At 41.9% G+C, this 15,435-nt stretch overlaps 1 protein-coding gene across 2 annotated transcripts; it reads right to left on the bottom strand.

The window, feature by feature from the left end:
* Nucleotides 1-605: 605 nt before the first annotated feature.
* LOC124003769 (RNA-binding protein 12-like) lies at nt 606-14,616 on the bottom strand. Of its 2 annotated transcripts, none has more exons than XM_046312333.1 (2): nt 14,505-14,616; nt 606-4,104 (listed from the first exon to the last, which is right to left on the bottom strand). In XM_046312333.1, the coding sequence occupies exon 2, from the start codon at nt 4,077-4,079 to the stop codon at nt 1,479-1,481; it is 2,601 nt and encodes an 866-aa protein (XP_046168289.1). In that variant the 5' UTR covers nt 4,080-4,104; nt 14,505-14,616; the 3' UTR covers nt 606-1,478. The 2 variants fall into 2 exon arrangements, with proteins under 2 accessions (XP_046168289.1, XP_046168290.1); XM_046312334.1 differs by lacking the exon at nt 14,505-14,616 and adding an exon at nt 11,133-12,608.
* Nucleotides 14,617-15,435: the final 819 nt, after the last annotated feature.

The following is a 15,435-nucleotide window of genomic DNA, read 5'->3' as shown; positions in this document are numbered from 1 at the left end:
GGTTCTGTGCCTGAGCTACAGACTGTTAGATTTGGGTATGTCTTCAGGCGGAAATTTTAAAAAGTAGGGGATAGCTCTCTAAGAGGTTGTTAAAGGCTGGTTTCCCAGACACCGATCAAATGTCCCATTCAACCCTATATGGTCACTTGCAAAACCTCGATATAGCCTATATTACCCTTTTTAAGTAGTTTAAACAGCTAAATGTAGGCCTAACTTAAAAGGCCCAGTGCAGTCAAGCTCTTCCTGTGTTATATAAATAAAGTGAGGTCGGAATAACACTGAAAATGATAATACCCTTTTCCCCCCGTAAGAGCAGTTTCAAAAGGCTGCCAGACAATTCAACCTGTTTTGGTGGGATGGGGTTTTGGCCTGCTCTTTGAAGCTATTTTGTTTATTTTTGACCATTTTAATTTAAAACAATCACAGTAATGTACTTAATTGTTACCCAGAAATTATTTGAAAACTGCTACATTGGGCCTTAATAAAAATTAATTAATTACCTGGACCGTTTGGTAAAATCTGGGTGCCTTCCCAAAACCATTTTATTGTTCATATAGAAAATCATCAAGCAAGTGAAAAATGAGAAAAATAGAATGGCTTGTAAATCTGTCAGGAATGTCATTTTATTGACAAAAGTGTAAGCTAAACAGTATATACACACTTGTGAAATAAGCTGGAACGTCCCCAAAAATATAAAACTTAAGTGTCTCTTGTTAGACAACACTACAAAACTAAAACATTCCAAATAGTATTTACATCTTTGCAAAACAGCTCATTTTCAAAAAGAGTATATCACAGTGGGAGGGTTGGCAGATACAAAAAGTTCTAAAGAGCTCTGCAGACCATTAAACCAAATGCAATATTCAACATCTTTTTCTCAGAAACAAGCAGTACAATTTATCATACAACATAGCTAGCATCAACATTGACATTTGCATTTATTAACAGTGAAAAACAGCATAGAGCAAATAAGCAAATGCTTTAACCATGACACAAATGAGTGTTCTCTGTACTAACACCATGCATGGCAGCATTTGGCAAGTACCCCCTTTAGAAAATCATCACAAAGAGAATGTTAAATCTATGGAAGAAATACAAGAACACAAAATGTGTCAGGGCATTTGAAAATAATTACATACTTCCAAGTGAAAGTGACATCTCAGCACAGAAATAAGACTATCCTCTTAATCCAACCATATCATCCAAGGCTCTTACTCTAAATATGATTGGACTCAAGCTACATCAACAGTTGGCTTTTTGCCATTTGGAAAATCCAAACATCCCACTTTAGCTATATTATACATCAAATCAATATAGCAGCGTTCCATTTGATTCTTACGCTACTAACAACTTGATAACTTTGGTAAAGGAGCTAAAGATAGTTGGGAGCTTAAATCCTAAATGCAAGTTCTTACCTTTGCATTAATGAAACCAGATGTTTCACTTAATCATTATTGGTAGAGAGGAACATTGGAGTCTTATCCTAGGGTTATCTTCACTTTCCTAGCCCCAATAGGCCTATCATTTAAATCCATGACAGCAGATGATGCCTCCTCGTGTGACTCAAAGGCAACCATTGCCTCACCAGTGGGCAGGCCCTTTTCACTGAACTGTTGACAGACTGAACCAGGCAGCACTTGATACCCATAAAAGAAATCTAGGATCTCATCAACTGTTACGGTGAAAGGCATGTTTTGGATCTTTACAATGGTTGGTCCACGAGGGTTACCAGGGCCTCCGGGTGACTGCTCTCTCAGAGGGTCAGAGCCAGGGCCACGGCCCAAGGCAGACTGAGGGCACACATCTAAACGCCCTTGGCCACTTCCTCGGTTGTTATGGCCTCCACTCTTTCTAGTGCCGTTGTCAAAAGGTGGCCTGTCCCTCATGCCCTCTGGTCCAAAGCCAGGTGGGCCATTGTTGCTACCTGGTCGGAAGCTTGGGGGTGCCAGAACTGCTCCAGGCAAGTGACCAGCAACCATGGGTGGGGGAATGCTATGGGCTACATTATCTAGACTTGCTGCAAATGGGGGTAGAGGAGGAGGGCCCACTATTCCATTACCTGGGACAGTAAATTGAGCAAAAGGACCATTGCCTAAATTACCAACAGTGTTTCTGTGGAAGTTGAACTCTTCTCCTGTTATACTGGCAAAGGTGTGAGCTTGGGCTTGAATAGGATTCTGTGCCTGAGCATGGCCGTGTGCCTGGCCTTGAGTGTTCCCTTCAAATTTCTGGCCTCTCTTAACCTGTGGTGGTGGGTTTCTCTCGATTTCCTTCATCTGCTCAAAGGTGACCAAATGCACAAAGGCATCTCTGCCATTTAACTTTTGCCTGTGTAGTCTCTCAGCATTTAGCGCATCCTCCTCTACCCTGAACTGCACAACAGCCTGACCTAGACCGTTACCACTGCTGTCAACCAGAACTTTAAGACTTTCTTCAAATACTGCAATGCCTTCCAGAAACAGATGGACATCTTTCTTTGACACATTATATGGAATATTTGAGATGTGTGCACAGTTTCTAGGGCTCTTGCCGGACTCAGAGTTATTTTTCTTATCAACACCCTGCATCCTTTGACGAATGGAATCAATCTTTTCAAACATAGCTTTCTTACTGATGGGGTGAACTTGTATGAATCGGCTTCCCATATACTGCATGTGACAGCTGAGGGCAACCTTGTAATCCATTTCATTTTTCAACTGGACAAAGCCCTCACCTGTAGCTCGGCCAGTGGGTCCATAAGCAATGTAAATGCGGTCTTCCATAATGTCCAGCTTTTTGAAGAACTCACAGATCTGTTTATTTACTGCTTCATAGGGCAGGCCTTTTAGGTAGACACAGAACTCCTTGTTGTGAGGGGAGCGAGACCTTGCATGATCTCTGGTTGAAGGATATGCTGAATTCATGTTGCTGCGGTGATGCTGGTCTTGGGGCACATTACTGGATTTTGAGTGGGCTTGCCCTCCAACCCCGTTGCCACCACTGCCGACACTCATCCACTGGCTCTCTGTGGCCGGAGAGATGTCCACGTACCTCTGCCTTAACATTCCGCTGCTTCTTTTGAGTGCCTCAAAAGTGTCCTGAGGGGAAAAGAACTTGGCCAGGGCCCTGCCGCTACTCCGGCCAATGTTGTCCCTGACCAGTTGGATGGAGTCCACCCCTAACCCACAGAAAAACTCCCCAATATCCCTTTCAGTAGCTGAGAAGGGCAGGCCTTGAAGGTGAACATATAACTCGTCTGAATTACCTATTGCTGCCTTCATGTGTGCCTGGAGATTTAACAGAGGGTTCATATGGCCAACAAACATGTGATTTGGGGCCAGTCCACTAGGGGGTGGGACACCTGGGTTGAATGGTGGCATTGAGCCCATGTGGGACAGACTCATGGGAAGGACAGGGGGGCCTTGGGTTAAAGGTGACACAGTGGCAACAGGAGGCACAGAGGACACTGGTGGTGGAAGTGGCATGGTGGGTATGGAAGGCATGGGTGGCATGGTTGTCAAAGGGTGAATAGGTGGTGGTACAGAGTTGCGGGAGGACATGGCTGTTCTCATACTGGATCCCATGGTGAGATTTGGGCTGCTGAAGTTGTTGCTGAAACTGGGGGGCATGTTTCCCATGCCAGTGGTGGCAAACGTGGACACATTTTTGTTGCTTATGGTTTCATGTGCAGAGGCAGCTGTGGTGACGGTGGCTGGTGTGGTGTTGCTGAACCCTTGTAAAGTATTGGGTAGACTGCCCCTCCCACATGTGTTGACGGGGGGACCTGGCCTTCTACCATTTCCTGCTGCTCCCTCTACATTGCCCGTTTTAAAACGCCTGCGGCTAAGCTCAATCATATTCTGCATCTCGGTCTTGCTGCTCAGCAAAAGTGACACTTTTGAACCTTTGATTGCTCCCCTGTTACGCATCATGCCAAGCCTGGCATCTTCATCTGTGGCGAAAACAATAAAAGCCTCACCATGTTCACCCCCTACAATATGCACCCCACCATCTGGGATGGTCAATCCAGAGAAGAAATGGCGTATGTCCATGGTCCCCGCCACTATCGGGAGACCCTGCATGCGGATGACCACAGCCATGCTGCTGAGGCGAAACAACACACACCTGCAGGTAAAAAAAAAGCAACCACCGTAAGACTAGAGGAAAGAGCAATGAACACACAAGAAACAAAGAGCAGGAGAGAAACCATGATTTACAAGACGGCTTACGTTTGTATATATTCGATGAGAGCCCAATGCATCAGAGAAATTCAAAATGTATGTACAAGTATATGTACAAGTATTAGGCGGTTTGTCCACTCATCACCACTCTTAGACAGCCATCCACACATTGCTTCATTCACCACATACATCAGCCTTGGCTCAAGGACATTATGTAGACCCTAGGTCTAAAAAGCAAATCTTGAATGTAGAAATGTTACTCGTAGGCCTAAATCTTGCTCATAATTATAGTACCACACATTTCAATGAAATTTAGGCTTGGGCGGTATACCGAACAGCAGGGTATTTGGAAATAGCCACAGGATGGTTTTTCATTACCGTCAAAACAATTTCTTTGACTTTTTTAAATGAATTAGAATATTAGCTAGTTTACCTGCAGTCAACTTGTGTAATACGTTAGGAGATGAAGATTGCAAACCCTCATTTCTCCCGTCACATAATTTGTCATTATGAAGCTTGTTGGTAGTCCCAAGTCACGTGGTGTTTGTTTACAAGCACAACGATGAGAGACCAGAGCCTTGAGTCACTCACTGTTTGAGTTGGGATGTCTGTCTTGCAAATACTTTAGGTCAGAGACTTTATAAAATGTTAGCATTTAGATGGGTTTTTACATTTACTTGTTAGCATTGCTCAGTGGGGTTTGAAAATAGCACCCCTTGTGTGGTACAAGGTCGGTATAAAAAGGTATGACAATTTGGATACAGCCCAAGCCTAATGCAATTAATTAATTGTATAAACCTACAGTGCAATCAGAAAGTATTCAGACTCCTTCCTTTTTTACACATTTTGTTACAATACAGCCTTATAATAAATTGGATTAAATAAAATGTTCCCCCTCATCAATCTGCAGACCCTTTGTGATGAGACTCAAATGATGAGCTCAGGTGCATCCTGTTTCAATTGATTGGACATGATTTGGAAAGGCACACACCTTTCTAGATACAGTTGAAGTCAGAAGTTTACATACACCATAGCCAAATTAATTTAAACTCAGTTTTTCCACAACTCCTGATATTTAATCCTAGTAAAAATTCCCTGTTTTAGGTCAGTTAGGATCGTCAGAATAATAGAATGATTTATTTATTTCAGCTTTTATTTCTTTTGTCACATTCCCAGTGGGTCAGAAGTTTACATTCTCAATTAGTATTTGATAGAATTGCCTTTAAATTGTTTAACTTGGGTCAAACGTTTTGGGTAGGCTTCCACAAGCTTCCCACAATAAATTGGGTGAATTCTGGCCCATTCCTCCTGACAGAGCTGGTGTAATATAATCAGGTTTGTAGGCCTCCTTGCTCGCACACGCTTTTTCAGTTCTGCCCACAAATGTTCTATGGGATTGAGGTCAGGGCATTGTGATGGCCACTCCATTTAAAGGCATTGCTGCCAAATATTAATTGAGTGTATGCAAACTTCTGACCCACTGGGAATGGGAAGAAATAAATAAAAGCTGAAATAAAATCACTATTATTCTGACATGTCACATTCTTAAAATAAAGTGGTGATCCTAACTGACCTAAGACAGATCATTTTTACTCGGATTAAATGGAAGGAATTGTGAAACTGAGTTTAAATGTATTTGGCTGAGGTTTATGCAAACTTCCGACTTCAACTGTAAGGTCCCAAGGTTGACACTGCATGTCAGAGCAGTGGCCTCCATCACGCTTAAATAGAAGAAGTTTAGAGCAACCAAGACTCTTCCTAGAGCTGGCCGACCGGCCAACCTGCGCAATCGGGGGGAGAAGTCCTTGGTCAGGGAGGTGACCAAGAACCCGATGGTCACTGACAGATCTCCAGAGTTCCTCTGTGGAGATGGGAGAACCTTCCAGAAAAACAACCATCTCTGCCGCACTCCACCAATCAGACCTTTGTGGTAGAATGGCCAGACGGAAACCACTCCTTAGTAAATGCCCCCCCCACCCCCCGCTTGGAGTTTTCCAAAAACCACCTAAAGGACTCAGCCCATGCGAAACAAGATTCTCTGGTCTGATGGAACCAAGATTGAACTCTTTGGCCTAAATGCCAAGCCTGGAGGAAACCTGGCACCATCCTTATGGTAACGCGTGGCAGCAGCATCATACTGTGGGGATGTTTTTCAAAGGGACTGGGAGACTAGTCAGGATTGAGGGAAAGATGAACGGAGCAAAGTACAGAGAGAGCCTTGATGAAAACCTGCTCAGTTCCTCAGACTGGGTTGAAGGTTCACCTTCCAACAGGACAATGACCCTAAGCACACAGCCAAGACAAAATAGGAGTGGCTTTTGGGACAAGGCTCTGAATGTTCTTGAGTGGCCCAGCCAGAGCACAGACTTTAACCCGATGTAACATCTCTGGAAAGATCTGGAAATAGCTGTGCAGCGACGCTCCCCATCCAACCTGACAGAGCTTGAGAGGATCTGCAGAGAAGAAGAATGGGAGAAACCCCCCAAATTCCGGTGTGCCAAGCTTGTAGCGTCATACCCCAAGAAGACTCGAGGCTGTAATCACTACAAAGGTGCTTCAACAAAGTACAGAGTTAAGGGTCTGTGATAAGTATTTTATGTATTATACTTTCGCTAAAAAAACTGTTTTTGCTTCGTTATGAGGTATTGTGTGCAGACTGAGGAGGAAAAAATACAAATTTAATACATTTTAGAATAAGGCCGTAACCATTTTTGGGGGAAAAGTCAAGGATTCTAAATACTTTCCGAATGCACTGTATACCTCAACTTCCAATTGATCAATCTGATGCATAATTAGGCCCATGTCCAGTACATTTCAGGTGGAAGAAGGGGCATGAATTTAAAAGGTTGAGTAAGTCGTTTTAGAAGCTTACAGGGTGCAATTACTTACCAACAACAGATGCAAATCCTAAAACTAAACCACATTTTTAAGTCGACTTTCATCGATTTATCTGACTAGACCATCTTGAATCTAGCAATTAAGTTGTGGTTTATTAACTTCTTCGAGATAGGGGGCGCTCTTTTAATTTTTGGATAAAAAAAAAACGTTTGCGTTTTAAACAAGATATTTTGTCACGAAAAGATGCTCGACTATGCATGTAATTGACAGCTTTGGAAAGAAGAAACTCTGACGTTTCCAAAACTGCAAAGATATTATCTGTGAGTGTCCCAGAACTAATGCTACAGGCGAAACCAAGATGAAGTTTCATACAGGAAATGCCCCAGATTCTGAAGGCGCTGTGTTCCAATGTCTCCTTATATGGCTGTGAATGCGCCAGGAATGAGCCTGCCCTTTCTGTCGTTTCTCCAAGGTGTCTGCAGCATTGTGACGTATTTGTAGGCATATCATTGGAAGATTGACCATAAGAGACTACATTTACCAGGTGTCCCGCCCGGTGTCCTGTGTGCGTAATCTGTAGGTCCATGCGCGTTCCATTTCTTCAGAAGAGAAAGTAAAATACCACGATGGATTTTATCGTCGATAGATATGTGAAAAACACCTTGAGGATTGATTCTAAATATCGGTTTGCCATGTTTCTGTCGATATTATGGAGTTAATTTGGAAAAAATTTAGCGTTTTAATGACTTAATATATATATATTTTTTCCCCCTCCCCAAATGTGATGAACAAAACGGAGCGATTAGTCGACACAAATAACATTTTTTGTAAAAACTGAACATTTGCTATCTAACAGAGTCTCCTCATTCGAAAACATCTGAAGTTCTTCAAAGGTAAATGATTTTATTTGAATTCTTTTCTGGTTTTTGTGGAAAATTTTGCATGCTGAATGCTAAATGGTACGTTAGCCATCAATACTGTTACACAAATGCTTGTTTTGCAATGGTTGAGAAGCATATTTAGAAAATCTGAGATGACAGTGTTGTTAACAAAAGGCCAAATAGATTCATTTAATTTAATTTGCGATTTTCATGAATAGTTAACGTTGTGTTATGCTAATGAGCTTGCGGATAGATTTACACAATCCTGGATACAGTTTTTTTTTGTAGCTAAACGTGACGCAGAAAACAGCGATTTGTCCTAAGCAAATAATCTTTCAGGAAAAACTGAACATTTGCTATCTGAGAGTCTCCTCATTGAAAACATCTGAAGTTCTTCAAAGGTAAATGATTTTATTTAAATGCTTTTCTGTTTTTTTGTGTAAATGTTGCCTGCTGAATGCTAACGCTAAATGCTACGTTAGCTATCAATACTGTTACACAAATGCTTGTTTTGCAATGGTTGAGAAGCATATTTTGAAAATCTGAGATGACAGTGTTGTTAACAAAAGGCCAAATAGATTCATTTAATTTCATTTGCGATTTTCATGAATAGTTAACGTTGCGTTATGGTAATGAGCTTGAGGCTGTAGTCACGATACCGGATCCGGTAAGTGAGCATTTCACTCAGGTCTACCTACACTTGTTGTATTCGGGACATGACAAATACAAATTGATTTGATGAATTGTTTAAAATTCGGAGAGGATCAGACAAATTAGGCCATGTGTTATCGCATAAATGCATAACAACATTAAAACACTAAAGGTGCAAGACAATTAGCCTATGTGTTGGCTCAAGTCTCAAGCATTGTTCAGAGCAGGTGTTTGCCAAAACAACCAAGTAAAAAGCAAGTAGAAAATGTGGTCAACAGAAGGAGATCAGTTCATGAAGTGGAGACATTTACTTGGGGCTTGTGGCTATTGTGGTATCTTGTCAAAGAAAGCCACCAACATACCATGCTCTTCCTCTATACCACTCATACCTTGGTAGGTCATTCTTAGCTCTGCTCAACTTCAGAGGTTTCCACAATAGAGTACACTATCCCAAAAGGGACACTAGTCAAGAAGGGAATCAATAAGGTCAATGAATATAGCCTAACAAAGCTAATAACTACTGGTAAAAACCATGACGAGCAGACAGAAGGTTGGGGTTGGACTGGAAGTCCAAGCTTGTTCAGGACATATTCACAAGCTTACCTGTAATAATGGTGCTTCGTTAAAACTGTGGCACAGGATATCAAAGCCAATCCTGACAGCAAGCAATTTAAATATTATAATAATAATATATGCCATTTAGCAGACGCTTTTATCCAAAGCGACTTACAGTCATGTGTGCATACATTCTACGTATGGGTGGTCCCGGGAATTGAACCCACTACCCTGGCGTTACAAGCGCCATGCTCTACCAACTGAGCTACAGAAGGACCATAGATCAAATCAAATCAATTCTTGACTAACAAAACAATAGGAAATTGAAGCAAAAACATGAGCAAAAAGCAGGCAAATGAAGGCATCCTTAGTGAACAGCATGTACAAAACACTCTTGATTCAACCCCATATCAGCTTGTCTTTTGCATCAGGAGAAATGCAGTAAATTAGAACACAAACTCCTTCAAATGGCTGCCGTGCCAAAAAGCCATACAATAATATATTTCACAAAGATTATGCATCTCATAATTTCTCATGTTGACATTAAGCATGAAAATACATTTAATTCATCACAGAAATCCATAAGAGTGAAATAAACATCCATGTCATTAAACTTGTATTTCATTGCCCAAGTTTCCCTCGATAGCTTATCCTTAAACTGTTCTATGTAAAATTATGTCAACTATATGGCCTACATATGCAAATAAGGTATAATAATATGGTAATGGACCGGTCAGTTGGAAGACTGCTTCTCATCTCCCACCAAACACATAATTTGATCATGGTTATCAAGAGACTCTGAAGCCCAATACCTGAACATACTATGGACAAACCTAAAATCAGGTCTACTGCGTCATCAGTCTCACACTGAGGATTGTATTCAGACCCTGCCCCATGAAAAATGCAAGCCTGGGCCTACACTAAAATGTAGCCTCGCATATTCCTTATTTTGTATGGAAAATGCAACCACCTGCATGTGTGTGAACTCAAAGCTTCAGCACACTACAATATCTCAATTGTGTGGGAATCTTTCCACAAAATATACAGGGGACAACGGTCACTCCTGTGAAAGCACATAACATGGTCCACATCTGCAACAATGGACAATAAGTGAGGTCATCAACTGTTTTATTTTTTATTTATTTTACCTTTATTTTACTAGGCAAGTGAGTTAAGAACAAATTCTTATTTTCAATGACGGCCTAGGAACAGTGGGTTAACTGCCTGTTCAGGGGCAGAACGACAGATTTGTACCTTGTCAGCTCAGGGATTCGAACTTGCAACCTTTCGGTTACTAGTCCAACGCTCTAACCACCCTGCCGCCCCAACTGCGGTTGTCCCACCTAGCCATCTTAAAGTGGCAATCCGCAGTTGAAACAATAACAAAGCGGCACCTCACCTCTATTTTGGGTAAAAAACTGAGGAAAAGGCCTGGAGAAATGTAACCACTTTCAAATTCATAGATGGCTATTGATGCAATGACTGGCCAACCAAGATATCAAAATCATAGTTTTCAGCATAACTTGAGGCCATACAATGGCAGTATCATTTACTCAAAATAGTCGAGCTAAGATTTTAAAAATGACATATTTCTTGAGTTGACGTTTTTGCAGAGGAAGTTTTAGTCGCGCAATTTTACTTCTATCCAAGGTGTGACATATCTTATGTAAACAAACTCTGATCCGTTGCACTGCTGGGCAGGTCTGTCTCACTGTATACGTGTTCTGCGGTATGATTGGATAGTGCGCAGCAGTGTGTAACCCGTGTTAGTGGGCAAGTTAGCCTTGTTGAAATCAAAACCAAGCCCTCAAGTCATGACAAACTCACTTTAAAAATAAACTGTTTTGGATGAGACTGACTTTTTGACCAAAATTATCCTATTTACACTTTAGTCGATTTTGAAACTAGAGTAAATGTTTGACTTTCGACCAGATAAGTGGCATCGATATAAGTTGTTTATTGCCTTCAGTTGCGCTTTAAACACGTGGTAGGCTCCCATCATTAAGTGGGAGTACACAGGGAGTACAGGAGGGGGCTGAGCACTCACCCTTGTAGGGCCCCTGTGTTTAGGATCAGCAGTGGAGGTGTTGTTTCCTACATTCACCACCTGGGGTCAGCCCATCAGGAAGTCCAGGACCCAGTTGCACAGGGCAGGGTTCAGACCCAGGGCCCCGAGCTTAAAGATGAGCTTGGAGGGTACTACTGTGTTGAAGGCTTAGCCATAGTCATTTAGTTCAGTTACCTTTGCTTTCTTGGGTACAGGAACAATGGTGGACATCTTGAAGCAAGTAGGAACAGCAGACTGGGATAGGGAGAGATTGAAAATGTCCATAAACCCTCCTGCCAGCTGGTCTGCGCATGTTCTGAGGACTTGGCTAGGGATGACGTTTGGGCCGTCAGTCTTGCGGGGGTTAACACGCTTAAATGTCTTACTCACATTGGCCACGGAGAACGAGACCCCACAGTCCTTGGGAGTGGGCCGTGTTGGTGGCACTGTGTTGTCCTCAAAACGGGCGAAGGTGTTTAGCTTGTCCGGGAGCAAGACGCCGGTGTCCGTGTCTTGGCTGGTTTTCCATTAGTAATCTGCCATATACGTATCGTGTCTGAGCCATTGAATTGCTACTCCACTGTCTCTGTACTGACATTTTGCCTGTTTGCTTGCCTTACGGAGGGCATAACTACAGTTTGTATTCAACCATATTCCCAGTCACCTTGCTGTAGTTAAATGCGGTGGTTTGCTCTTTAAGTTTTGTGCGAATGCTGTCATCTGTCCACCGTTTTTGGTTTGGGTCGATTTTAATAGTCACAGTGGGAACCACATCCCCTATACACTTCCTGATGAACTCAGTCACTGTATACGCCAATGTTATTCTCATAGGCTACCCGGAACATATCCCAGTCTGATGTGCGAGTACTAAAGGCAATGTTTTGATGTGTCAAATTTGCTTAGTTAAAATACCCAGCTACATGAATGCAGCCTCAGGATAGGTGGTTTCCAGTTTGCACAAAGTCCAGTGAAATTCCTTGAGGGCCATCGTGGTATCGGCTTGATGGGGAATAAACACGGCTGTGACTATAACCAAAGAGAATTCTCTTGGGAGGTAATACAGTCAGCATTTGATCGTGAGGCATTCTAGGTTGAGGGAACAAAAGGACTTGAGTTCCTGTACGCTATCACAATCACATTATGAGTTGTTAATCATGAAACATACACCACCTTTCTTCTTCCTCCCGGAGAATTATTTATTCCGGTCTGAGCGATGTACTGAGAAACCAGCTGGCTGTATGAACGGGGACAGTATATCTGGAGAGCGCCATGATTTTATGAAACAGTATGTTGCAATCCTGATGTCTCTCTGGAAGGAGATCCTCGCCCTGAGCTCGTCTACTTTATTGTCCGGGGACTGAAAATTAGCTGAACTGCACATTAGCGAATATATGCTCGGAAGTGGCGGATGGTGTGCACGCCTCCTGAGTCCACTCAGAATACCTCTTCTCCACCAGCAGCGTCTTGGAGCAGCCTCTGGTATAAGTTCAGTTGCCCTGGAGGGTACGAACAAAAGATCCAATTTGGGAAAGTCATATTTCTGGTTGTAATGTTGGTGAGTTACCGCCGCTCTGATATCCAAAAGTTATTTCTGGCTGTACGTAATAACACAAAAACTGTTCTGGGCTAATAATGTAAGAAATCACAACAACAAAACAAAATACTGGAAAGTTGCTTAGGAGCTAGAAGCAGAGCTGCCATGTCTGTCGGCGCCATCTTCATATGCAATGGTGCCACTGGACTCAGATCTACAACTCACTCATCAGTCTGAAGTGTCGCCCCTTGCGCAATTGAAGGACTTTCTCAACAGCGCAAGGGGTTGGAACTCAAGAGGGCAGTCACACGTGTTTGCGAGGCAGAGGTCCTGAGTTCCGAGTCTCGATATGAGCTGAATCGGGGGGGAAATGGTACTCAATAAGAAAGCAGCGTGTCGTCCTTTACATTAACTTCCTGAACTTATCCCTATAGGCTTTAGCCAAGTGGGTCAACACAGTCTTGTGACATGCAGGAGACCTGGTTCGAACACAGTCAGTCACAAGATTAAATATGGAGTGAAAAGTTTATCCATGTTTTTTTTTGTGCGACTCCCTTCTATAATATCCTGGCGAGGCCTGTGGTCATCATGCCAGATTGGCTTCAGAAACCACCAGAAGCTTTTGTTTACCATAGACCGTTTGATTCGATACGTGCTCCTTATCTGAAATTATGAAACTTTGATCAACTTTAAATGATAGTTTGTAAACTTGATACAGACAATGAATGCAATCTACCATATTCAAACTGAATATATAAATATTCAATTTGAAATCACATTTTAAAACTGAATGCAATTTTCAATTCAGTTTCAAATCATGAAATATAAATTCAATGATTCAATTTGTGCATTTCAACCATGTTTGGATGAATGGTTACACCCCTGCTGGGTATACCGTTGTAACACTTTTGCAACATAAATCGTTTCCAAAGAAAACGAGTTTCTATTGGACAAATTCAGGTAGGTCCCTCCCCCTTTTGTTTGGTTCTTAAACGGTGAACGGTTTCCGCTGCAAGGCGTAATGAATACACCCCTGGACTGCCCAATCTCTGGTCACGACAAATAGCAAATATTGGGAGAAGTTGATGAAATAGCAATGGAATTGCATGGGCACGAAAACGCTGTCAACATGAACGAGACTTCATTGTAAAACACATTTGCCAATAACGTAGCTAAAAGCTCAGTCTGTCACAGTACTAAAGCGGTTTCCAAATGTGAAGGGCTGCAAAAAGACAGCAAATTCTGCAAGGCTACAGGAAGAGACCACAGACAAATTATATCTAGCCATTTCAACATTTGAATGTGTACCACATTACTCGAGAAAGGGCGCCGTGCAAGCTAGCTAACGTTAGTTGGATTGATATTAAGAGCAGACAGCCAATATGGCGTTGGTCCTGCAATGAAAACCCCTTCTCCGACCTAGAAGCTAGCTAGTTAATTAGCAAGATGGGTAGCTAGCTAGCATCATTGGCTAAAGACAGAACAATTGCCCTTCAACGTACTTATTCAGACTAGTAGCTACCTAGCGAAACACGAGAACATCAAACGTTTAGCTAGCTAGTTCCCACATTTCTAAAGCTCACGAAAAGCATAACGTAATACATGAGTGATATAGCTTGTTGTTCGCTAAACACATAGCTAGCTAACGTTACCCCATTTGGGCAGACCGAACAGCTCACATGCCCCCCAAATATCTAGTAGCTAGCTAGCCCTTCTAGCTAACACTATAGTCACCCAATGTCTAACTGCAGATTTGTATTTTCACTCATCTGTCAACGACTTCATTATTACTATCTCTGTAATTGCATTTGTCCGCTGTGTTTTTATTTGGTCCTTACCGAAATATCTGTTAACAGATCTTTATTTTATGGTGCGTCCTCCTCTCTTGCTCTTCTCTCTCTGCTTGTGTAGTTTTTCTTTTTTGTAACAATAGACAATACTCAATTCAGGCAAAAACACATCAAAAATCACCGTACACAATTTTAAATAAAATAAGACATCACATCATACATAAAATATTGAATTATAATTTTCTACAAATTACATAGTAACAGAAGTAATTTAAAAGCTACAAATTCCTAGGGGAAGGCTTGAAATCTGGGTTCTTGGGAAATGTACATATCTTGAATTTACTTAGTATTGAAATTAACAATAAAATCTAGCTTCTTATCAATGTTTAAAATTAAAAAATGTGTTGCTCAAGGTAAGATTTAAACAGACTTATTTGAGAAATATATAATATCCCAGAATTTGGATATTATATTGATTTTTTTTTTACTAAATAGAGGCGTTTGTTGGATATACACGGAGTGTACAAAACATTAAGAACAATTTCCTAATATTGAGTTACACCCCTTTTGCCCTCAAACGCCTCAATTCGTTGGGCATGGACTAAAACAAGGTGTCGAAAGCATTCCATGTTGACTCCAATGCTTCCCACAGTTGTGTGAAGTTGGCTGGACATCCTTTGGGTGGTGGACCATTCTTGATACACACAGTAAACTGTCCAGCGTGAAAAATCTAGCAGTGCTGCAGTTCTTGACGCATAAACCGTTGTGCCTGGCACCTACCACCATACCCCATTCAAAGACACTTAAATATTTTGTTTTGCCCATTCACCCTCTGAATTGCACACATACACAATCTAGGTCTTCTGCTAGATTGGGTTGGCGGACAGCATCCAACTTTTCAAGTGCATACACTGCCAAATACTGTATTGGATTGTGAGACCAGTCACAGCCTACCTTCATTAGTCCGGTTCCTCTAAGA

The sequence above is a fragment of the Oncorhynchus gorbuscha genome, linkage group LG18 (assembly GCF_021184085.1).
Source record: "Oncorhynchus gorbuscha isolate QuinsamMale2020 ecotype Even-year linkage group LG18, OgorEven_v1.0, whole genome shotgun sequence".
Taxonomy (NCBI): Eukaryota; Metazoa; Chordata; class Actinopteri; order Salmoniformes; family Salmonidae; genus Oncorhynchus; species Oncorhynchus gorbuscha.
The sequence above is the reverse complement of the archived record's forward strand: the minus strand, read 5'-3'. Positions and strand labels throughout refer to the sequence as shown.

Bases quoted from the DNA above. Each gene is read 5' to 3' on its own strand.
- LOC124003769 (XM_046312333.1), bottom strand. From the start codon at position 4,079: ATGGCTGTGGTCATCCGCATGCAGGGTCTCCCGATAGTGGCGGGGACC.